At 40.9% G+C, this 25,502-nt stretch overlaps 1 protein-coding gene across 1 annotated transcript in view; it reads right to left on the bottom strand.

Annotated features, from left to right (window-relative positions):
* Positions 1-24,992, bottom strand: part of TBC1D1 (TBC1 domain family member 1) — a gene marked incomplete at its 5' end in the record, with an annotated part of 32,690 nt that extends 7,698 nt beyond the window's left edge. Inside the window, 12 exon segments of the mRNA XM_029286716.1 lie at positions 1,638-1,796; positions 2,388-2,549; positions 4,079-4,264; positions 8,949-9,088; positions 11,818-11,958; positions 14,245-14,269; positions 16,911-17,253; positions 19,450-19,536; positions 20,736-20,864; positions 22,148-22,258; positions 24,055-24,146; positions 24,860-24,992. Of these exon segments, the coding sequence (XP_029142549.1) occupies positions 1,638-1,796; positions 2,388-2,549; positions 4,079-4,264; positions 8,949-9,088; positions 11,818-11,958; positions 14,245-14,269; positions 16,911-17,253; positions 19,450-19,536; positions 20,736-20,864; positions 22,148-22,258; positions 24,055-24,146; positions 24,860-24,992 (1,708 nt within the window).
* Positions 24,993-25,502: the final 510 nt, after the last annotated feature.

Here is a 25,502-nt window from a genome sequence, read left to right as displayed (position 1 = left end):
AAAAAAAAAAAAAAAAAATAAAAAAAAAAAAAAAAAGGAATAGTGCCATAAAATTATATATCAATGGAAAGATAATTTAATCAAGAATGTAATGCAACCAAGTTTGTTCAATTATCTGTACTGCATTCTATGAAAAGGTATAGCCAAATAACCAGAAAAAGGAAGCACAACTTGCTTAGGTTGATCTCAGGTAGCTTTCCTTCATCTGATTGTAGCCAATGAGCATGAGTGTTTAGAGAGCCAATCAGGTGTCATCTTGTTTTGCCAATGAGCCAATCAGATCACAGTAGGATTCGGTTCTTGATGTCATGTATTGAAGTCAAGAGGAGGACGTTTGTCAGTGTGTTATGTGATCGCTATCAGGTTGGTTGGGTTTTTCTGTGTTCTTTCATTGAGTGAGCTTGTAAAACGTAATAAAATTAAAGTAATGGTGCAAAGAGTTGACTGGTCGCCCAGAAAGCGACGTAAAATAGAATTATTAAGTGAACAAGGCTACAGTTACAAAGAAATGAGAAGAAAAATGGGTGGAAACTTAACCAAAGGTGGCATTTCTACGGTACACTTTTCCCAAAAGGTTTTCCACAATTTTGGCCACTACTGTAAATATGTCAATCGTCTGAATTTTGATCACGTGACCATGGGGATACTGCAACGGTCGCAAGTGTGAAAAGCCATTAACAACTTACTTTTTTCAGTAACTTCAAATAGTAAATAAAGGATTTTTAAGTGAAGGACCATCTGTAGAAGATTTTAAGTGCTGAAGGCCATTGGCCACCAAGACACTTCTTCAATATATCACCTAAATATGGTGATATATTCTTCTTCAATCACCTAAATATGAGCCAGCAGTGTGCTGCAGCTGCCAAAAAGGCCAACACATTGCTAGGCTTCATTAACAGAGGGATAGAATCAAGATCATGTGAAGGGTTAATACCACTTTACAAGGCCTGGGTAAGGCCACACTTGGAATCCTGCATCCAGTTTTGGTCACCACGATGTAAAAAAAGATGCTGAGACTCTAGAAAGAGTACAGAGAAGAGCAACAAAGATGATTAGGGGACTGGAGACTAAAGCATATAAGGAACGGTTGCTGAAATTGGGTATGTCTAGTCTAATGAAGAGAAGGACGAGGGGGGACATGATAGCAGTGTTCCAGTATCTCAGGGGCTGCCACAAAGAAGAGGGAGTCAAGCTCTTCTCCAAAGCCCCTGAAGGCAGGACAAGAAGCAACAGATGGAAACTGATCAAGGAGAGAAGCAACCTAGAACTAAGGAGAAACTTCCTGACAGACAGAACAATTAACCAGTGGAACAACCTGCCTCCAGAAGCGCTGAATGCTCCAACACTGGAGGTTTTTAAGAAGAGACTGGACAGCCATTTGTCTGAAATGGTATAGGGTTTCATGCCTGAGCAGGGGGTTGGACTAGATGACCTCCAAGGTCCCTTCCAACTTCATCATCATCATCATCATCATCATCATCATCATCATCATCATCATCATCATCATCATTATTATTATTATTATTATTATTATTATTATTATTATTATATCCCACAGTCTAGTCATACGTAAAACCTCTTTGCAAATGCATAACCTTCCAAGTTTTAATATCAGAGTTGCTGGCGGGCAGACTTACCCAAATCAATCAGAATTGCATGCTGCTGGGAAGTCAGCTGTTTCAGGAGCTCCTTGTAAGGGGTGTCCTTTGGCTGTTGCTTATTTGGAAATGGGTGCTTGAGTTGGTGCAGCTCTGCTAAAAATTTCCATATCTCCCCCCGTTGCTGCCGAGGAACTCCTTTTCGAAAAAAGATTTGAAGAGCGAAAGAAAGAACAGCAGGGAATGAGACTAGGTGCCAACACACACACTACGGTACTCGGTATTTACAAGCTTCCTGCTTTAAGAAGAAACCATTCCGTGCTATGGGGATGTCCTTCTGGAAGGACCTTGAAATGCTTCTAGGATAAGCTCATTTATCCTGGAGGTGAGTTAATGCCATCGGCAAGGAGCAAAAGGAGAGGAATATGGCTCTTGTGCTCTCTGAGCTGGATGGCTTTCTCACAGATGTTTCATGACCCAACTAGGTAACATCATCAGTGCTAGAAGGGAAGGGGGTCTGCAGAGAGGAGGAGGAGGAGGAGGACGACTGTGGTGTCCTTGGTGCTCTCTGAGCTTGGTGGTTTTCTTGCAGACGTGTCATTACCCAACTAAGGAACATCATTAGTGCTAGAAGGGAGGGGGGTTTGCAGAGAGGAGGAGGAGGAGGAGGAGAAGGAGGAGAAGGAGGAGTGGGAGGAGGACCGTGGGGTCCTTGGCACTCTCTGAGATACTAATTCACTTTCCGAAGTGCCAACATATCTCCATCCCTCAAGAATTAGATTCACTCACCTTTCTCAACAGCAGCGTGTATTTTGTCCATGTCAAACTTCATCTTCGATCTTCCTGGTGTGTTCAGCATTTTATCCCAAACCGACATTACTTCTTTGAGGCACGGGGTGATTTCTTCGTAATCAAGCTTCAGACGCTTATTGAGTAGATCGTTTTCAGAAGCTAGAGGAGGAAAAAAAAATGAACGGATTAAAGCCAGGCACATTTGCGAAAGGCCAATAATGAATTTTCTGCAAGATAGCAGTAGCTACTTATCTATCTATCTATTCAAACTAATCATCACTGTCTGTCTGTCTATCTTCTAACATCTATCTATCCATATCTATCTGTCTATCTATCTAATGATCTCTCTCTCTCTCTTTATCTATCTATCTATCTATCTATCTATCTATCTATCTATCTATCAATCATTATCTTATCTATCCATCTATCTATTCAATCTAATCATCGCTGTCTATCTATTTATCTTCTAACATATATCTATCTATATCTATCTTCTAATATATATCTATATCTCTCTGTCTATCTATCTGTTCTATCTAATCATATCTATCTCTATCTATCTATCTATCTATCTATCTATCTATCTATCTATCTATCTATCTATCTATCTATCTATCTTATATCTCTTCTATATCTATCTATCTATCTATCTATCATTATCTTATTTATCCATCTATCTATTCAATCTAATCATAACTGTCTATCTATTTATCTTCTAACATATATCTATCTATATCTATCTATCTTCTAATATATATCTATATCTCTCTATCTGTTCTATCTAATCATATCTATCTATCTATCTATCTATCTATCTATCTATCTATCTATCTATCTATCTATCTATCTATCTATCCATCCATCCATCTATCTATATCTATCTATCAAATTATAAGAGAATCTTTGTAGCTCAGGGTTGAAATGAAGGGTCCTTGGTGCTCTCTGAGCTTGGTTGTTTTCTTGCAGACATTTCATCATCCAACTAGGTACCCTCAGTGCACTGACGACATGCTACCTAGTTGGGCAATCAAACATCCCATTATGTTACCTAGTTGAGGAATAAAATGTCTGCCAGAAAGCAGCCAACCTCATAAAGCATCAAGGAACACACACAAAGCAAGACAGAATCCTACTTAGTACTTGGATAGGTGACACCAGGACATCCCAAGGATGTAGACTACACGGGGGGGACGAACCCAGTCCTGTGTACAATTACATGGAAGTATCCTGTGGTTGTTAGAAGCTGAACTGGACTAGAACAAAGCTCACTTTATTGTGGCTTCTCCCAGGGAATCTATCTGGAGGCAAATTTGCTCAGAGACAGATTCAAGGACCATTGCTTGAAGAGAGAAGGGTTTCAAAAAATAAACGAGACGGTAAAGAGACGTGAAGATGACAATATCTTTGAAGTTAAAGAAGTGAATCCAGCTCTACTGGATGCAGGGTTCAAAGGAGACAAGCGTCTGGGCTCCTTATCAGCACTTCCAGGAACAGGACTTAAAAGCTGCCATTTGTAAAATAAACAAAGTGTCCATCGAGATAAAATAAACTCAGGGTGGGTAAAGTACAGGAAGTAGGATAACAAGCACGGCAGGCAGTACACCACACACTATCTTTAAGCGGCTAATTTAGCGTCTTTGGGACAAACCCCCCAAATATAGAATTTCCCGGAGATATTTGGTGTTTACCTTGCAGTTTCCGGTTTTCCTTTTCCATCCTAAGGAGGAGTATCTGTTGGAGAATGGCTTTTTGCCAAAGTTCCCGCAACTCCTTGGGTGTCCTTTTCCTATCTTCTTTTGTGGCTCCGAAGGGACCGTCTTCACAAACTGGCAGCAACGGTGATCGAGGTGGCAATTCTCCCAGTTCAGAATAATCTTATTACACCAAAAGAGAGAGGGGGGGAGAGAGAGAAGGAGAGAGAGAGGAGAGAGAGAAGGAGAGAAAGAGAGAAGGAGAGGAGAGAGAAGGAGAGAGAGAGAGAGAAGAAAGAAGGAGAGAGAGATAGATGGAGAGAGAGAAGGAGAGAGAGAGGAGAGAGAGGAGAGAAGGAAAGAGAGACGAGAGAGAAGGAGAGAGAGACGAGAGGAGAGAGGAGAGAAGGAGAGAAGGAGAGAAAGAGAGAAGGAGAGGAGAGAGAAGGAGAGAGATAGGAGAGAGAGAGAGAAAGGAGAGAGAGAGAAGGAGAGAGGAGAAAGAAGAAGAGAGAGGAGAGAGAGAGAGAAAGAGAGAGAGAAGGAGAGAGAGGAGAGAGAAGGAGAAAGAGAGAGAAGGAGAGAGAGAGGAGAGAGGAGAGAGAAGGAGAGAGGAGAGAGAGAAGAGAGAGAGGAGAGAGAGAGAAGCAGAGAGAGAGAAGAGAGAGAGAAGGAGAGAGAGAGAGAAGCAGAGAGAGAGAGGAGAGAGAGAAGGAGAGAGAGAGGAGAGGAGAGAGAGAGGAGACAGAGAGGAGAAAGGAGAGAGAGAGGAGAGAGAGACATAGGAGAGAGAGGAGCGAAAGAGAGAGAGAGATAGAATCAAAAACATTTTTTTTTAATTTGAAGATTTGTCTGAATTCCTAGATCAATCCTAGCCTCGGGAAAATAATTATCAAAAGAGGAAGGGAAACTGAAAATCTTACATGGTCCTTTGTCTACTAACAGTGTAGACCCAATTACATTTGTGTCTACGGAGATTCTCAGTCATCCAGGTCGTGGTTATCCCAAAGGCGCTTTTTTAAAAAGGCAACTGGGCTTTTGTTTATCCTTGAAGATGTTTTCCTTCTCATCCAAGAAGCTTCTCACGTTCCGACGTGAAGAACTGAAGAAGCTTCTTAGACGAGAAGCGAAACTGCTTCATGGAAAAACAAAGTCTGGCTGCCTTTTGAAAAAGCAAACCGTTTAGTCATTTTATGCAAGATTTTACAGCTTTTTTTCCTGACTTAATGAACTTTATAGCTACCCCAAAGGACTCCGTGTTTAGCGAAGAATTTTCTACAAAGTCCGCTCATGCGCAAACAAATCATTTGGGCTGGATTTTCAAATAGTCCCTGAAAAATATATTCAGCTCAGCAACTAGATGCAAAAAGACTGCACAAATTGTTCTCCACGAAGAATATGGCAATGTTAGACCTCTGACAGCCATTTGTGTTTTCCTTCCTACCTTCTTCCTGTAAACCTCTAAATTAAAAAAAAGAGATAAGATTACAATAAACAAACTAAAAAAAAAAAGAATTCCACTATTTGCTAGAACAAGGTATTTTGGTATCCACCAATTTGATTCAATTTCAGGAAAGTTAATCTGAATAATCCGATAATTTTTTTCTGGAATTACCAAAATGGAGAGTGCCATCTAGTGTATAAGACAGGGGTAGGCAACCTTGGCTCTTTGATGACTCGTGGACTTCAACTCCCAGAATTCCTGAGCCAGCATGGCTCAGCATGGAAACCTCTCCCTTTCCCCTCAGCACGGCTGGCTCAGGAATTCTGGGAGTTGAAGTCCACGAGTCATAAAAAGAGCCAAGGTTGTCTACCTCGGTATAAGATAAAACAGGAACATGACACATTTGAATCTGAATGCTTTATGTTGTTGTTGTTGTTGTTGTTGTTGTTGTTGTTGTTGTTGTTGTTGTTGTTGTTCTTCTTCTTCTTCTTCTTCTTCTTCTTCTTCTTCTTCTCCTTCTCCTTCTCCTTCTCCTTCTCCTTCTTCTTTCTTCTTCTTCTGTCATATCTGTTATCGGACGCTGGCAATCATGTTGGCGATCCTGTTTTTATCAGCAGCCGCACAAAAAAGTGCTGCTGAGTTTTGTCCAAACCAGTCCCTTAGATTTTGAAGCCACGATGTTCTTCTTCTGCCTGGACCTCGTTGGCCTTCAATCTTTCCCTGGAGGATTAAATGGAGTATGCCATATTTTTCTGGGTGTCGCATCACGTGTCCGAAATATTCTAATTTTCGTTTTTTAATTGTTTTGATGATTTCCCTTGGCTTTCCCAGGCGGCTTATCACCTCCTCATTTCTGATCTTGTCAGCCCAGCTTATACGTAGCAGCCGCCTGTAAATCCACATTTCAAATGCTTCTAGTCTCTTCAGGTGGCCTTCTGTCAGAGACCAGCTCTCTACTCCATGGAGCAGGATAGGAAAAAATATAGCATCTGACAAGCCTGATTTTCAGTCTTATGTCGTGACTGCAGAAGAGCTTTATTTGGCCAAGTGTGATTAAACACAAGGAGTAAAATCACCCAACTGAAGGCATCATGTTTCACAATCTACTTAGACTATTGATTTTCTCCTCGGCCTAGGACCGCAGCTGAGCCCAAAATTTCTGTTGCTATATGAATAATTTTTTAAAGTGAATTTTGCCTCATTTTACGACTTGTCTTGCCCCAGTTCCTAAGTGAATCACGGCAGCGACTGAGTTAGTGACACGATTTATTCACTTGGCTTGTCAGAAAGTCGCCAAAGGAGATCACACGGGACCCTGAAACCGTTGTAAATATGAACCAGTTGCCAAGTGTCTGAATTTTGATCACGTGACCACGGGGGATGCCGCAACTGTCATGAAAAACAGTCATAAGTCACTTTTTTTCAGTCCCGTTGTAACTTTTGAACCATCACTAAACAAAGCCGAGGATTGACCTGTATGTGACTCTCTTTTGAGGCAAATAAGTCCCTTCCAACCCATTTTCCTAAATTGTTACTCCTTCTCTTATTTTATTCTGCCTCTCCTTTTTTTGTACCACATTTGCAATTTCAACGCGATCCTGAATTTAAAGTCATTATCTCCACTTTAAAGCAATGAAACGGACTCATTTCTTTCCCACTTCTGTTTGGATTTCAGGCAGAGAATTGTTGTTGTTAGTTGCGAAGTCGTGTCCAACCCATCGTGACCTCATGGACAACGTTCCTCCAGGTCTTCCTGTCCTCTACCATCTTCTGGAGTCCATTTAAGCTCACGCCTACTGCTTCAGTGACTCCATCCAGCCATCTCATTCTCTGTCGTCCCCTTCTTCTATTGCCCTCCATCTTTCCCAGCATTAAGATCTTCTCCAGTGAGTCCTTCCTTCTCATTAGATGGCCAAAGTACTTGAGTTTCAACTTCAGGATCTGGCCTTCTAAAGAGCAGTCGGGGTTGATCTCCTCTAGGACTGACCGGTTTGATCGCCTTGCAGTCCAGGGGACTCACAGGAGTCTTCTCCAGCACCATAGTTCAAAGGCCTCAATTCTTTGGCACTCAGCCTTTCTTATGGTCCAACTTTCACAGCCATATGGGCAGTTAAGGGCAGTTAAAAGATGCACCGAAGCTAAGCCAGACATTAATCAACTCAATTGGTGGATGGAGATAGTAGCATAATGGGAGCAGATAGATAGATAGATCTCCTCTAGGACTGACCGGTTGGATCACCTTGCAGTCCAGGGGACTCGCAGGATATTGAAAAATCGACACGTTCCCCTCCTCTCCAAATTATATGTACTGTAAAACTCCTGAGCCATGAATATATATTTCTTTTTTTTCCCCTTCTCAAAATCGACGTTCCCGCCCAGCTGTGCATGTATTCAGGCAGTTACTTTTATTTTGAAAACCAAAACCACAAAACCGTGCCCCCCTCCACCAGCAAAAACTTAATTCAGAGTATTCTACCAGGGGAAAGAAAAGTAAAATTGGATTCATTGACCTCCAAAATTGTATACACAGATTCCAGCTAAAGCAACAACATTCCCACAGTTCTACAGTTGCCAGAAGTTTTTTTTAAAAAAGGCAATAGAAAGCAGCAATGTGAAACAGCAGTGTGACTTCCTGCCTTGGCTACGGATGAGTTCCTACACAATTTTTTTTAATTCTTGTTGCTTTTCTCCTCTGAAGGTAACACAACACCGGATGCTGTTGTCTTCCTTACAATCCCTTGCAACAACGCTGCCTTAGGTTTGGTTGAAAGAGAGGGATTCTTTCTACCAGAAGCCTAAAATTGTCTTGTGACAACCTCAAAACAATAAGAACACCTTGGGCTGGACCTAGCTGGAATAGGGAAAGATCAGAAGCAGAAGACAGGGGTGAGGCGACATCTCCTGGCTGTGAACAGACAGGTGTCACTCAAAGTGTACAGAGTTTTCGAGCTTCCAATGAAGAGGCTACAATCTCAGGTCCATCGGAGATAAATCAACAATAAATGGATTATGCAACGTTTACAAAGGGTCATAAGTCCCTTTTTTTCCAGGGCTGTTGTGACTTCAAATGGTCACGGAACGGTTGTAATTCGAGGAGTGTCTGCAAGACACAATATTTTCTGCATTTTGATGTGGGTAATTCCACTAGGACTCAGGGGTAGGCAACCTCGGCTCTTTTATGACTCGTGGACTTCAACTCCCAGAATTCCTGAGCCAGCATGGCTCAGCCTGGAAACCTCTCCCTTTCCCCTCAGGGTGGCTGGCTCAGGAATTCTGGGAGTTGAAGTCCACGAGTCATAAAAGAGCCAAGGTTGCCTACCTCTGGGCTAGTGGATTGCACTAAAAGAAACGCTGCCAGAAGTCGCTCAGCCTTCATTTGTGGCATTCATTAAACCACCCCTTTTAACTACCAATGGATCTTACCTTCGTGCCAACCGGAAGAATCACATCCTTTTTGTGGTGTCGCCACTCTTAAAAAGATCTGCTGCCTCCAAGAATGTCTTCGAGCCTTCACCGGGGTCTCGGGGACCAAATCTGCTTCATTCGGCTTGGATTTGTTATCTCTAAAATTAGAAGTCGCAGAATTTATTGATTGATTGATTGTAGCTACAATCGCAAGGCATGTTGTTTTCGGATGAAATCAAAAGAGGCTCAACAGCAAATTAAAACTGAAATACCTCCTCTTGTTTCAATGGATAAACAATGAATATCAATAATGTATAATAAAGATATGGTAGACATACATTTATTTTGTTTATTCTCTATAATTTAATCTGCAAAACAGGCAGAAAGAAAACATGGTTGACCAATCACTCTGCTGGGTCAAAGTCCTGTTAGAATAAAATAATATCTGTAGGAGAAGAAGAAGTGGCATAGCCTGGCGGGCGGAGTCAAACAAGGAATCAGCCTGGAGTCTGTACGTTCCCATAAATGCTCCCTCTTAAATTCCATTAATTCTTATCTAGAGCCAAAATAATGCTGACTGTTAGTCGTGACATTAGTCTAGTCCAGGGGTAGGCAACCTTGGCTCTTTTATGATTCGTGGACTTCAACTGGCTCTGGAATTCTGAGAGTTGAAGTCCACGTGTCATAAAAGAGCCAAGGTTGCCTACCCCTGGTCTAGTCTATTAAGAGTTAATGAATTCAAGAGCGGTTGGGCTTGGTCCATTTATGACTACTAGAGACTACTAGGCTGGTTCCTCTTTTGACTCCACCCCCTAGGCTCTGCCACTCCTTTTCTTGCAGTCTCTGTGGCTTTTTTAAGCAAGAAGAGAGTCGAAACCAGACATGGTTCCTGCAGCAGAGTATTCCAAAGTGTGGAGGCCATTATCAAGAAGGCTTGGTGTTTGGTCTCTTCCCCATGGACCTCCCAAGTGAGGGGTTGGATAACTCCCCAAGCCTTCTTCATGACTAGATAAGAAGAATCATATGAGGGTGAAGATTTGTTCTCCGAGCTTGTGAGTTGATTTCCAAACGGTTTATTACCAGGCTAGGTAACATCTTATGGGACATCAGTGTCCGTTCTTCTGTTTATAAGGGCTTCAGGTATGTGTGTGTGTGTCAAGTGAGGATCTTGCGATGGGTCAGGTTTGAGTCATCAGTGAGAGGCTTGTGGTGAGGGCCCCACCAGCAGTTCACCTCCAAAGGATCCTGACCTCCTGTAACCTCTCCACCACAAGACTCATCACAAGCCACTCACTGATGACTCACACTGACCCACTCACTCGGCACACTCATACCGACACTGCCATGCTCTAAACTCCGCTGAAGACGTCATTTCATCTGGTAACGAAACATCCACAAGCTTGGAGGACAAAGATTCATCCTATACCCAAGATATTCGCCACTATTACAAATCAGAATCAGATACTCATGATATATACCACAGCCACGCGGTACAGAGCTTCACATAGGACAACCAGAACTTTGAAAAAGCTAAATGTGCGTGGACATGCCCCAAAGCAAAAAGTTTTCAGGTTAAAATACATTTATGGTTGGAGAAAATGACTAAAAAAACAAATAGACTTTACACCAGAATTATTTTTGTTAGGAATAACAGGAGCTAATTCTGAGAAAGATTGCAGATATCTAATACTACACATATTAACGGCAGCAAGAATTGTATTTGCCCAACATTGGAAACAATGAAAACTTACCAACTGAAGAAGAATGAATTAAGGAAATTTTAGCGTGTGCAAAAATGGATAGATTGACTTATAAGATTAAAGAGAAAGAAGACTCAGTGTATTTTAGAACATGGGATAATTTCCATCAATGGCTAGAAAAACGAGTCAGAGAGAAAGGAACGTGATATGTAATTTTAAATATATATTAGCATTAACTAACATATTGTTTGTGATAATTAACTATATCTATTACTGTTAGTTAAATACATGTACCCAGACATTAGGCCCTTTGCTAAATATTGAAAATATTATTTGGAAAACCCCCAACCTCAACCCTAACCCTAATCCTGATCCCACCTTATCCCTAACCCTATGAAAACTAACAATCTATCTATCTATATATAAATAAAAATGTAAATGTTCGTTTGTTCAAAATCTTAAATCTCCGAAGGTTCTTCACCGATTGCTTTGAAATTTTGACACAACGTTGCATTGGAATACGCGCGTGTTTTTATATACCTACTATTATATAGATGTCACTTATTATAGATGTCTAAACATATTAGAAATGTGCACTTTCTCTTTTCTTTCTTTTCCATTTAACCAGACTGAGCCACAGCAACGCGTGGCTGGGTACAGCTAGTATATAAATAAAAATGTAAATGTTCGTTTGTTCAAAATCTTAAATCTCCAAAAGTTCTTCACCGATTGCTTTGAAATTTTGACACAACGTTGCATTCGAATACGCGCGTGTTTTTATATACCTACTATTATATAGATGTCACACCTGTGACAGGTAAAAACATGCTTTTTTTGAAAAACAGCGCCATCTGTTGAACGTAAAAGCAACACACGCTTTTACCAGACTGAGCCACAGCAATGCGTGGCCAGGTACAGCTAGTATGTATGTATATATATATATATATATATAAAGAAAAAACTAAATGTGGTCAATTATGGTTTGCACTTGAACAGCAGACCTCCCCACCATCCCATAGCTGTAGCCCAAATCTTAGAAGAAACCCATAGCCAGCCAGTTTTGGAAGGCAATGTGGAGCTGATCTCAATCGGAAGACTCTTCTTTCTCGCTTGAAACCGCAAGAGCTTCTACCTCTAAATTGTACCCCCAGATCCGAAGGTACCTTTCTGAACCAAGGATTCCCTACCTGGTGGACTTCCTAAAGTCGGAAGTGACATTCTCATCGACAGGAGCCAGGAATTTTAAGAAATTGGGTACAGAAGAGCAGGAGTGAAGCTTTTGCTGGAGAGAGGAACGGTAGGAGGTGCTGAACGTAGTTGGCAAGAAGCTCAGAATGGGAGAAGTTTAGCGCGGCAGGGAAAACAGGCAGGAAGAGAGAGAACGAAAGAAACGACAAAAGGGATAAGCAACAAATTAGGAAAAAATGTAAGACTGGCAGGAATGAAAACAAAGCAAAGGCTAACACTGTCACCTGTGTAATTTTATTTTATTTTTTTAAGATAACTGCTTAGAGCAGGGGTAGGCAACCTTGGCTCTTTTATGACTCGTGGACTTCAACTCCCAGAATTCCTGAGCCAGCCTGGCTCAGCTTGGAAACCTCTCCCTTTCCCCTCAGCATGGCTGGCTCAGGAATTCTGGGAGTTGAAGTCCACGAGTCATGAAAGAGCCAAGGTCGCCTACCCCTGGCTTAGAGGCTCATTCCATTTTCAGGAAAGGCCATGAAATCACATTTGTGTCATTTTCTTTGAACCGTGTGTTATCAACACTGAAAGGAAGGCTATGAGGAGGCAGGGTAGAGGAATCTCATAAGATGAGTCCAGGTGTAAAGGAGGAGTATCTGTGCTAGAATCTCTCCTGCATCCATTGAAGATGTCCTAATTTTTTGTTTCAATTTTGAATGGAGGGTGTGGTAAAATTAATGACACCTATTATGTAAACCAGGGGTCTTCAAACTTGGCCCTTTTATGACTTGTGGACTTCAACTCCCAGAATTCCTCAGCCAGCCTCCATTTTGTTTGTTAGATTTAAGACAGGGGTCTTCAAACGTGGCCCTTTTATGACTTGTGGACTTCAACTCCCAGAATTCCTCAGCCAGGCATGCTGGCTGTGGAATTCTGGGGGTTGAAGTCCACAGATCATAAAGGCCAAGTTTGAAGACCCCTGGTCTGGATCTAAGCCCGCGGTTTCATCAAAATGGCCGACTGAGGAATTCTGGGAGTTGAAGTCCACAAGTCATAAAAGGGCCAAGTTTGAAGACCCCTGATGTAAACCAATAAGGACCAATTGAGATTGTGGTTTCATACACACACAATCAATGATAATATTGGAACGGGCTGAGCTTATCCTTCTTTTAACCTGAGACTTTGAATAAGTTATACCGAGTTTTATTTTATTTCTTCCTAGATTTCATGTGGTTAATTAATTAACGAAGAGCTACATTACAGTAGCAAGACAGGGCTATTTTTCTGTGGGCCTGAAATAAGTCACCCGGCTTATTTTGGTTTAATTTATGGCTTTTCTTTGCAATGTACAAATGACTTCAGTGAAAACCTTGATGAGCTGGTACACTGCCAGCTACACCCACACTCACAGGCACACACCACACATCTCTCCTCACCTCTTTGGCATGGCATGTCTGCCTGGTTCTCCGCTTGAGCTATGCCTAGTGCGCTTGAAGAAATTGGGTGAGGAGGCTGAGGAATGAAGCCGCGCTGGAGGAGGCAGGGCAGAAGTGGCGGATGGCTGACTGGGAGAAGGGTTAGCCAGCCATGGTCAGTTTTTATAAGGGGATTCCAGGAGGATGAAGGGAGGGAGAGAAGGAGGGAGAGAGGACGGAAGGTGGAAGGGGATGAGGAGAGGAGAAGAGAGGAGAGGAGAGGAAAGATGAGATAAAGGATGGATGGATGGAAGGAGAGGGTGAAAAGGAAGGAAGGAGCGGGAAGGAAGGCAAGAGGAGAGGAGAGATGAGATGGAGGATGGATGGATGGAAGGAAGGAGAGAGGGTGAAAAGGAAGGAAGGATGGGGAAAGGGGAAGGAAGGCAAGGGGAGAGGAGAGGAAAGATGAGATGGAGGATGGATGGATGGAAGAAGGAGAGAGAGGGTGAAAAGGAAGGAAGGAGGGGGAAGGGGAAGGAAGGCAAGAAGAGAGGAGAGGAGGGGAGAGGAAAGGAGAGATGAGATGGAGGATGGATGGATGGAAGGAAGGAGAGAGAGGGTGAAAAGGAAGGAAGGGAAGGGAAGGGGGAAGGAAGGCAAGGAGAGAGGAGAGGAGAGGAAAGATGAGATGATGGATGGATGGATGGAAGGAAGGAAGGAGAGAGGATGGGAAGGAAGGAAGAGAGGGAGAGAGGGGGGAAGAGGGAAAGGGGTGAGGAGAAGAGAGGAAAGATGAGATGGATGGATAGATGGATAGAAGGAGAGGGAAGGAAGGAAGGAAGGAAGGAAGGAAAAAAAAGTCAAATAAAGTATGTGCATATATAAAGGCTGAAAACAAAAATAAAGATATAACTGAAGCACTTTAATTAGGAGTAGGACCTCTACGCACAGGAAGTGGCATCAAGAAGCATCTCAAAGCCCTTTGACTGAAATGTGCTTCTTCTATGAGCCTCTCACGGATCTGCTGATCGTGTACCGTATACTGATAGGGTCAGAATAAAGATAGGTAGAGAGAATACAGGAATGCATGGAGCACGTATTGCTGCTTACAGCGTTAATGCTTGGCAGAAGTCACTTTTTAATGAGGGTAAAACTGCCCGTTTCCCAGCCCTTGAGAGGCCTCAGCTTTGGAAAGCTTGGGGAGACACCAGAGTGAAGAAACTGGAGAGTGGGGAGCCGAAGAAGCTTCTCAGATGATTAGAGAAGCATCTTCAAAGAAAAACAAGAGAGTCCAGTTGCGTCCTGAACAAAGCACCTCGGAGACAACCATGATCGATCGGGATGACCGAGAATCTCCGTGCCGCGTTCTCGTTCTCAGTACCACGAGGACATTCGTTGTGTTAAGAGGATGACACAAAAGCCATCAGGAGCTCCTATGCAATGGTGACAAACCATACAACCATCTCCACCACCAACTTCTAATCCACTTCACTTACATGCACAAACTTTAGTAACACTGAAAAACCACTACAATCCAAATGTTAACCCTGGACCGAAGGGAATGTCGGTTGACGAACTCTCTTTCTTGGTTTGTATTCAGAGATGTTCGCTACCGAGGATAACAAAAATGTTTGCGGGTCTTTTTTAAGAAGAGAAGGACCCTCAAACCCACACCTGAAAGTCATCTCGTGGACTGGAACATCTGATTCAACTTATTCCCTTCAACGGGCTAATTCTCACGTCCTTTTCCTGACAAAAATAGGGACGGTGGTCCCCAAAGCCGTGACGCCGTATATTGCGTTGCGCCATGTTTGTTTAATCGGAGCTTTTAATCTATTAACAGAACGTAGATGAAGTTCAAATGGAGGTTGTGGGTCACAATAAAACTCTAGGTATTTTCTCTCACCCTTCGAGTACGGTGTTTGAAGCAAACTCTTCAGCACGTGAAACGGGAGGATTTCAAGGATTTTAAACAAAGCAAAGCAAAACAAAACACAACATTCTCCATAAAACCAAAGCAAGGCAAGTTCATGCCCTAAATAAGATTTAAGCTGACATCTAAGAAGCTGACCTCAAAGGCTAACTAACAGCTCTCCTTTTAACTGAGCAAGCTCTGTCTGGTTGGAAATACCCCTGTAATAAAATCTGGTATTCTCGAAGGAACTTTTATAAAAACAGTCTTGGTGGAAGGCAAGGGGAATGAACCTGCTTAAGAATACATGCTGTTTTGGAGGGGATAAAGGCACAATTGCAATATATTGTATATTGGTAGTTGTTATACGAGAAGAAATGTAGGTAATAAAAATGGTCCCCAGGGGTGTGGGTGCACTGTAGTATTTGTATTTTTTATACTGTTTTTTATTTAGATTTATATGTGTTATGTTTGTATTATTTGTATTTGAATAAAATAAAATTAAATTTAAAAAAGAAGAAAAGCGAGAGACGAGACAAAAAGGGGACAATTAAACGTCGTATTTCAGAATCCTCGCTTCCCTCTTTTCATTTCCTTTCCACGGCTAACAATTCATCCTGGACACGTCTCTTTTAGGGTGAGGAATAAAATTTGGCATCGGCTTCCGTCCAATTTTGCGGTGTTTCCAGAAAAGCCACTGGGAGCCCTCAACCCACAACAATTTGTTTGGTGACCGTTCGAAGTTACAACGGCACTGAGAAAACTAACTCAGGACCGTTTTTCACAATTACGACCGTTGCAGCATTCCCGTGGTCACGTGATCAAAATTCAGATGCTTGGCAACTGGTTCATATTTATGATGGTCGTGGTGTCCTGGGGGTCACGTGATCCCCTTTTGCGACCTTCCAACAAGCAAAGTCAATTGAGGAAGCCAGATTCATTTAACAACTGTGTCACTAATTTAACAACTGCAGTGATTCACTTAACAACGGTGGCAAGAAAGGTCGTAACATGGGGCAAAACTCACTTAACCAGTGTCTCGCTTAGAAATTTTGGGCTGAATTATAGTTGTACATTGAGGATGACCAGCGTTTCGGAGGAAGGTTACACCAGTATGGAAAAGAACAAGAAAAAAATTAATAATAATTAGTGAAGAAAGGATGCAGTTGCGTTAGTTTTGCATTCTACATGCGACGGTATCATAAAAAGTAGGCAGAGGACCGTGAAACGGATGTCAGTGTACACAAACACACACCATCCTGTTGAACGCAATTTCACAGTTTGCTAGTTTATTAAAAAAGGGCAAGGAGTAATCCATCTTGGTTGCTCTTCTCTGCTTTGTTTCTAGGGTCTCAACACCCTTTTTCTTTTACACTGTGGGACCAAATAACAGATGCTAATGGGTAGGAGAAGAGGAGACAGAGATCGGTGGTGGAGTCAAGAGAGGAATCATCTTAGAGTCCTTACATACTCATAAAGGGTGTAAGTCCAACACTCTCTTGGTTTCCATTAACTCTTACCTAGGACCAATTTAGTGCTGTTAGTTGATCACAGAAGATGGATGCCTGCTCCCTAACCCAATTAATGGTTAATAAGGATAACAAACTCAACGATTAATAAAGGTGACTTAGGAGTTGCATTCATAAAGCACCTTCTCACAGAAAGAAGACGCCGTTACATCATCTCAACATTTCAGATCGGGAGTCCATGCTATGGTTAATAACAAAGAATGGATCCGAAGAATCTTCTCCTTGGCCTAAGGTGGACATACCTGCAAACATTTTCTCCCCCTGCCTCTCCCTTCCCCGGCCAGAAACATAATCTTACTTTTGGTGGTCTGGAGTTTCTGTGGTCATGGAATGGTACCTCAGAAGTTTTCTTTGCGAAACAGACAGAGATGCTTCCGCAGATTCAGACGGCTCCTGCATCTCCAAGGGAACGTGGGTGAGGGTGTTAGCGCGCCTTCTGAAGCCCTGGTAGGCCGATTGGGCAGGATGTTCTTCAGATGGTCCTTCCGACATGGTGGAGAGAAGGTCAAGATTGTCCATGGATCCATTTGGATTTAGAGGGCTCTCCAGGGGGAAATGATTTTCGTGGTCACCGACAGACGTATCCTGTCGAGTGGAACAAAACTGGGCATGACCGATTTGGCAGAACCCCAATCCTAGTTCCATTTTTTTTCCATCTCAAACACAAAATCCAGAAGTGGTTTCCAAGTGGAAACCAAGTTAGATGTGTCCTTTTCTTTAGACTAAAGAAGTTCCGCCACTTTGACCAACCAATTATCCATTTTTTACCCTACACTTTCTCCTCTTCCCTTTTTCCTTTTCATTTCCCTTTGTATTTTGATATTCTGATAAACTAATAAAAAATTGATGGATCAACACCATGTTCTGACAGGACATTTAAAACTGTTGTGTTTTTCAACGCTAGAATATCTGGTGGCTTTGAATGACCAAATATCGAATGGAGACAGAACAATTAACGAAAGGAAAGCTTGCCTCCAGAAGTTGTGGGTGCTCCATCACCGGAAGTGTCTATGGAGACATTCTCAGTCATCCAGGTCATGATTGTCCCAAAGGTGCTTTTTTTTCAAAAGGCAACTGGACTTCCTTTGTTTTCCTTGAAGATGTTCCGCTTCTCCATCCAAGAAGCTTCTTCAGTTCTGTTCAGAACTCAAGAAGCTTCTCGGATGAGAAGCGAAACGTCATCAAGGAAAGACAAAGTCCAGTTGCCTTTTGAAAAAAAAAGCACCTTTGGCACCTCCATCACTGGAGGTTTTTAAGAAAAGATTGGACAGCCATTTGTCTAAAATGCCTTAGAGCAGGTGTAGGTATTTTAATCGGAAACACAGCTGGTAATATTTGGTTTTTTAAGCCGAAAATAGTCCCAAATAAGAAAACATAAAAACATAAAAACATAACACATAAAAAACATAAAACCCATATAATAAACAAAAATTATACGACACTTGGCGGGACTCAGGATACCCTCTTCCCGCCATATGTTTAATTTTATTATTATTATTATTAAATAATAATAATAATAATAATAATAATAATAATAATAATAACAACCTTGGCTCTTTTATGACTCGTGGACTTCAACTCCTAGAATTCCTGAGCCAGCCATGCTGAGGGAAAAGGAAGAAGTTTCCAAGCTTAGCCATGCTGGCTCAGGAATTCTGGGAGTTGAAGTCCACGAGTCATAAAAGAGCCACGGTTGCCTACTCCTGACCTAGAAGAACATATGAAAGCATAATTAACGTTAATTAATGTAGACTTTATTAGTTTAGAGCAGGGGTAGGCAACCTTGGCTCTTTTATGACTGGTGGACTTCAACTCCCAGAATTCCTGAGCCAGCCACGCTGAGGGGAAAGGGAGAGGTTTCCAAGCCGAGCCATGCTGGCTCAGGAATTCTGGGAGTTGAAGTCCACGAGTCATAAAAGAGCCATGGTTGCCTACCCCTGGCATAGGGTCTCCTGCTTGAGCAAGGGGCTGGACTAGAAGACCTCCAAGGTCCCTTCCAACTCTGTTATTCTGATAACCAGGCAGAAAGGTTTCCGTAGATTGTAAAAGAGGGAAGAATCAAGTTCCCATCCTCCACGGTGCTTCCTGGGATCTTTTATAATAGTTCTGTTATAGTGGATACAGGCAGTTTATGACCAATGACCCCAACTTTTCTACTAAGTGAAATGGTCAACGCTGCTAACTTCGGATGTTTTTGCATTGAGAATAGATGGAGATGCAGCCATTTTCTTCTTTTTGCTTTTAGAGTTAGATGATGCTGGGGGGGGGGGAGGAATGTGAACGAGAGTCCAGCTAGACATAACAACACTGGACCTAGCGTGAGAACCAAGGTTGTTGAAAAACGAAATGATAAGAATTGGCTGGCTGGACAGCTGGAGAGGAAGCCCATGTTTCAAGCTAATTGGGGAATGTGATTTATGACTGTTAATTAGAGGAGGGAATTGTGCTTTGATACTATGTGCTCAGGGGAGGGGAATTCAGATTTTGGCTTTGGCTATGTACGTGCCGATGCTATGCTACTCAAATAAAGATTCTTTAAGGTAAACAACGCCTCGAAGTTCTTTTGAAGAGTTTCATCTGTCGGAACCACGGCAGAAACATTTGTTAAGTTAGTAGCCCCTTTAGGATCAAACGATTTCAATCTTTAAAAAATAAAATGTAATAATTACCCTAGGAATCTATTGGAGGCTAAAACCAAGGGAACGTTTTATGACAGAAAATTGTAAAGCAAGCAAGCCGTTCCATTCCTTGTGTTGGTTTTACACTGAACGATTCACTTACTTTACTGATGTTACTCAGCGTGCTGGATATGGAGCTATCCAAATCAATACTTCCGGAAGTTTCCTGTAGGCTCTTACTTTTATTTCCCTGCCAAGAAAACCCTCATATTATATATATATTTAAAATATAAAGATATACAGCATGTATATAAAGAAACATGAAAATTCATATAAAAGACATTCCTCGTAAGGAATAAATTGTTAAATTTAAAGATTCTAGCGCAGGGGTAGGCAAACTTGGCTCTTTTATGACTCATGGACTTCAACTCCCAGAATTCCTGAGGCAGCCATGCTGAGGGGAAAGGGAAAGGTTTCCAAGCTGAGCCATGTTGGCTCAGGAATTCTGGGAGTTGAAGTCCACCAGTCATAAAAGAGCCAAGGTTGCCTACCCCTGTTCTAGCGGCACTGAGATTATTATTAAATTAAATTTTGGGGATGAGCTAAGAATAGGCTTATTATTACAGGTAGTCCTTGACTTATGACCAAAATTTCAGCCCAAAATTTCCATTGCTAAGCAAGACAGTTGTTAAACGGGTTTTGCCCCATTCTACGACCTTTCTTGCCACCGTTGTTAAGGGAATCACTGCGGTTGTTAAGATAGTAACACGGTTGTTAAGCGAATCTGGCTTCCCCATTGACTTTGCTTGTCAGAAGGTTGCAAAAGGGGATCACGTGACCCCGGGACACTGCAAACCGTCGTAAGTATGAGTCAGTGGCCAAGCAGCTGAATTTTGATCACGTGACCACAGGATACTGCAATGGTCATAAGTGTGAAAAACGGTCCTAAGTCATTTTTTTCAGTGCCTTTGTAACTTTGCCAGTCCCTAAACCAGGGGTAGGCAACCTTGGCTCTTTTATGACTGGTGGACTTCAACTCCCAGAATTCCTGAGCCAGCCACGCTGAGGGGAGAAAGGGAGAGGTTTCCAAGCCGAGCCATGCTGGCTCAGGAATTCTGGGAGTTGAAGTCCACCAGTCATAAAAGAGCCAAGGTTGCCTACCCCTGCCCTAAACAAATGGTTGTAAATCAAAGATTTCCTCGGACTTGCATTTATTTTCCTCTCCGACACTTGAAGAGTAAGCCTGAAATATTGAAAAAGAGCAAATAATTGTCTGGCATCCCCTTAAAAAAAGTGGGATACTTGTAATACGTCGTTCGTGATTTCCACCGTTTCAAACACGTACACAGTTGTTTATTCGATGATAGCAAAAATGCATTTTTTTTCATTACTCTTGATTTCAACCACCCAAATAGCCACGTTGAATGCAAGCGATCCAAAGAGACTTACCCGAGATAAAATATTTTCTAAGGATTCTGTAAGGGACCTTTTGGCTTTGCTCCTGAGCACGTCAAGCTTGAAGCGAGTTGTGTTGTTCGGCATTTCGTTTCCCAGGGCTTCTACAGAAGATTGCGTGGCCTAGGGGGGGTTAAGATCACAAATGCATTTGAAAAGAAAATAACGATAAATCAACAGGGACTCCTTCCCCCCAAAACCAAATTTATTTGTGTTTTGATTACATTTTCCCACCCTTTTCTCCCAGTGGATATTTCCGTAGTTAGGGGGAAAAAAGAAATAAAAGAGCTGATGAAAAATGAAAAAGACTTCACAAAATCCTCCAGATACGTTAACTAGTCCTTATTTGGTCATTTGCTTGGCAACCGTTTAGCCTAGTTATACAATCAGCAGCAGCATACAAAATAAAGAATAGAAATAATTTGGGGAGAAATTATAAATATTAAACGTTAAATTTAATATCTTAATGGGAAACTAAACACTGGGGAAAATTAACCAGGACATTGATTGTCTAAAAAGATTGAATGTTAAAATAACTAGGATATGTATAAACTAAAAATGATTGATCAATGTAAGAAAGTTATTTTTATTTAATCGATATAATAAGAATTGTATGAATTTAAATATGAGACAGTAAAAACCAAGGGGAAAAGAAATATTTAATGTAATAGTTTGTGATCTGTACTAAAGATATTTGTATGTTATTGAATTATTGACCAACTCAGCCGCCACATTGCTTTTCAAACATTTAAATGTGTAACTAGAAAATCAATAAAATTTTCTTAAAAAAAAAAGGGGGGGGGGCATCTTAAGAAAACTTAGCCAATCGGAGATCAAATGCCAAACCATTTTAATTCTGAACTGGCATTACACATCTAATTCAAAATGTAAGGTGCTATTTAGTTTTCAGTAAAAAATTTTTAACCCAAAATGATAGCTTAAAAAAAAAAAGCAGTTTGATAGCAGGCAAACATAGATCTTTATTAAAAACAAACAAAATTTCAAATATGAGCAAACACCACTTCAGTTTTGCTGGTGAGATGAGTAAACAAAAGGAAGTCGCCATTTTGGGTTTAATTTATTTTTTTCTATGACTCAGAGACACAGTGTATTGTATTTGCTTCCTCTTAACCCTGCATTTCTCAAAGCTGGTTTAAAAATCTGGGTGATTCTCACCTGATTTGAGCCACCCTCATAAACGTCTCCCAGCTCTATATCCAACTTTTTGTATTTGCAAGATCATGGGGGCGCTGCAATTTTCAAATTTCTATTTCCTCAAAAGTTGTAGCCCTCCCCCATTTTTAAAAATAAAAAAATAAAAAATGGAGTCCTACGCGATCGCTGTTAGAAAACATTTCCCCCATTTTGTCTTTCGAAAGAAATGTCGGAAAAAGAAAACGGCAGACCTGTTTAACGTCCCCCAGGTGAACGTGATCCTTCTGTTTTTCTTCATACATGCTTCTCAGGATAGACACGATTAGTTCATTCTCCTTCTGTTCATTTCTTGGCCTTATTTTCTGCACGAAAGAGGATTTTTGCATCACAAAATAGCTGCAAATACAGGCAGTCTTCAATTTAGTGACCGTTCACAGTTACGACGGCACTGAAAAAACTGGCTTAGGACCATTTTTTCACACTGACGACCGTGGCAGCGTTCCCCACGGTCACGTGATCAAAATTCAGACGCTTGGCAACTGACTCGTATTTACGACGGTCGCAGTGTCCCGGGGGTCAAGCAAAGTCCATGGTGGGGGGAGCCAAATTCACTTAATAATTGTGTCACTAACGTAACAATTATGTGTGACTCACTTAACAACTGTGGCTTACAGGTCATAAAATGGGGCAAGCCTCACTTAACAAATGGTTCACTTAGGAACAGAGAATTTGGGCTCAGTTGTGACCATAAGTTGAGAACCACCTATAACATAATTGACTTGGCTGTGTCAATTTCACAATACATAGCTGGAGTTATGAAACAATTTATTTTAATTAGCTTTCTATCCTGTCATTCAGAGAAGGGAATAATCCTGGCTTTTAAAGGCCATGTTTATTTGGCTGATTTGAAAAAACTTATAACCTTCCTATAACCTTATTTCTAGTTTTTTTTCAACCTCATCTCTGGGCCATCAATTCTACAAAAAATTAGAATAGAATAGAATAGAATAGATGAAGAATAGAATAGAATAGAATAGAATAGATGAAGAATAGAATAGAATAGAATAGAATAGAATAGAATAGAATAGAATAGATGAAGAATAGAATAGAATAGAATAGAATAAATGAAGAATAGAATAGAATAGAATAGAATAGAATAGAATAGGAATAGAATAAATGAAGAATAAAATAGAAGTAGGGTAGAATAAATGAAGAATAGAATAGAATAGAAGTAGAGTAGAATAAATGAAGAATATAATAGAATAGATGAAGAATAGAATAGAATAGAAGTAGTAAAATAAATGAATAGAATAGAAGTAAATGAAGAATAAAATAGAATAGAATAGAAGGAATGAAGAATAGAACAGAATAGAATAGAATAGAATAGATGAAGAATAGAATAGGATAGAATAAATGAAGAATAGAATAGAATAGAATAGAATAGAATAGAATAGAATAGAATAGAATAGAATAGGAATAGAATAAATGAAGTAAATAGAAGTAAATGAAGAATAAAATAGAATAGAATAGAAGGAATGAAGAATAGAACAGAACAGAATAGAATAGAATAGAATAGAATAGAATAGAATAGAATAGAAGTAGGGAAGAATAGAATAGAATAGAATAGAATAGAATAGAATAGAATAGAATAAATGAAGAATAGAATAGAAGTAGAGTAGAATAAATGAAGAATAGAATAGAATAGAATAGAATAGAATAGAATAGAATAGAATAGAATAGAATAGAATAGAATAGAAGGAATGAAGAATAGAATAGAATAGAATAGAATAGAATAGAATAGAATAGAATAGAATAGAATAGAATAGAGCTGGAAGGGACCTTGGAGGTCTTCTAGTCCAGCCCCCCAATCCAATATAAAGCAAAATGTTTTTTGGACCATTTTTTTCCCCTTTCAAAAACTATAAATCTATTTCGAAGTAAACAAACACACGTACGGGCAAGTCTCAGATGACGTAGTAAGAAAAGCACGGCTGACCTTGCTGAATTCTATCATCAGCCAATGGTGTCTAATGCTGGGCAAGCAATTTCCACAAATTTAATGCAGCTCCTGCTAAGAGGCACAAACTAAGGGCACAACTTAGAAAATGTATTTTTCCTCCACAGGGAAGGAAAAACAACAACAACACCGGCAAATTACCTGAACTTCCTCAAAGATGGAGGCTTGCTCTTGGTTATTCAGTGCTGTTAAATGTTTTTGCAGTTCCAACTTAATTTTAGAAGGATGCGTCCCTAACAAATAAAACAGATCAACATTATTACATTGCTCAAGTCGCCATTTTTACACCCTAAAAAAAACAACCTTTTTTTTTGCTCCCGATTATTTATATATTTATATTTGTTTTCTGAAGTTTTTGCTGGTGTTTGTATGTAGGTCTTTGGTTATTCGGGTTTTCTCCCACATAAAATTGGAAGTATCTTTGTCGAAACGTTGCCAAGACACTTCCAATTTTACGCGGGAGAAAACCCGAATAACCAAAGACCTATATATATACTGTATATATATATAGGCTAACTCTCAAAGGCATCAAAGAAAACAAATAGATCAGTGATGGCGAACCTTTTAGAGACTGAGTGCCCAAACTGCAACCCAAAACTCACTTATGCATCGTTGGGTGCCGGGTGGGTGTGGCCCATTGGGTGGCCATGGCTGCGGTGGTAACGGCAGACTGGGTGGGACTAAAAAGTTCAATCAATAATTCCAACTTTGCAAGATCTTCTTTTTTCCCACGAGAAGTTGAAAGTGACTGATTGATTGAACCTTTTTTTTTTTTTTTGCACACGGCGGCGGAGGCCTAAAGCGAAAAGGTTTTATAAAACCCAGCTGAAGGCCTAGGACTGGGGCGATGGCACGCATGCCCACAGAGAGGGCTCTGAGTGCCGCCTCTGGCACCCGTGCCATAGGTTTGCCACCACTGACATAGATCAATCCAGATAATTATTACCTTCTATCTTTTCACAAAGCTTATGAAGAATTTGCATCGGACACCCGTCGCAGAATTGAAGCTGGGCTTTGAAATTTTGCTGGATGGCCGCCACGCTGAAAGCTTGCTTCAGGGTCATCATGATCTCATCCACCTAAATGAGAGTGGGGGGGGAAGAAAAAAAAATCAAAGTTGTGGACTTTCCAAAGTTGTGGTTCTACTCCTGCGATGACAAGAACCAAGTTTGAGAGAGAGAGAGAGAGAGAGCGCAAGGCCATCACCATTATTTAAGCACGTATTGTCCTTTTTTGCACTTTAAGCAATTTATAAACCGGAAGACTGCGACAATAAAGTACAGTCAATAAAAATAAATTCAATCACATCAACAGCCCCCAAACTGTAAAAGAGCAGCATTCGTAGGTTACAACACCGGGACCACAAATTTGTTCTAGGTGGGGAGAAAAGGAAGAAGAAAGCCTTGTAGAAAAATTGGCATTACCACATTGGATTTAAATTGGACTTTATAGAGTTCCTAATCTGATCGACGACTTCTTAAAAAGTTCTCCTTTAATTGTAGCATCCAAACCCAAGGAGGTGAAGTTTCAGGTACAGGGCTGATTCTGCTTTGAAGAAGCTATCTTTAACTCTTTAAAATGAAATTGAT

This window comes from Protobothrops mucrosquamatus, unplaced genomic scaffold (assembly GCF_001527695.2).
Source record: "Protobothrops mucrosquamatus isolate PMUCROS unplaced genomic scaffold, P.Mucros_1.0 scaffold4691, whole genome shotgun sequence".
NCBI lineage: Eukaryota > Metazoa > Chordata > Lepidosauria > Squamata > Viperidae > Protobothrops > Protobothrops mucrosquamatus.
This window is presented reverse-complemented; position numbering and strand designations above follow the sequence as displayed.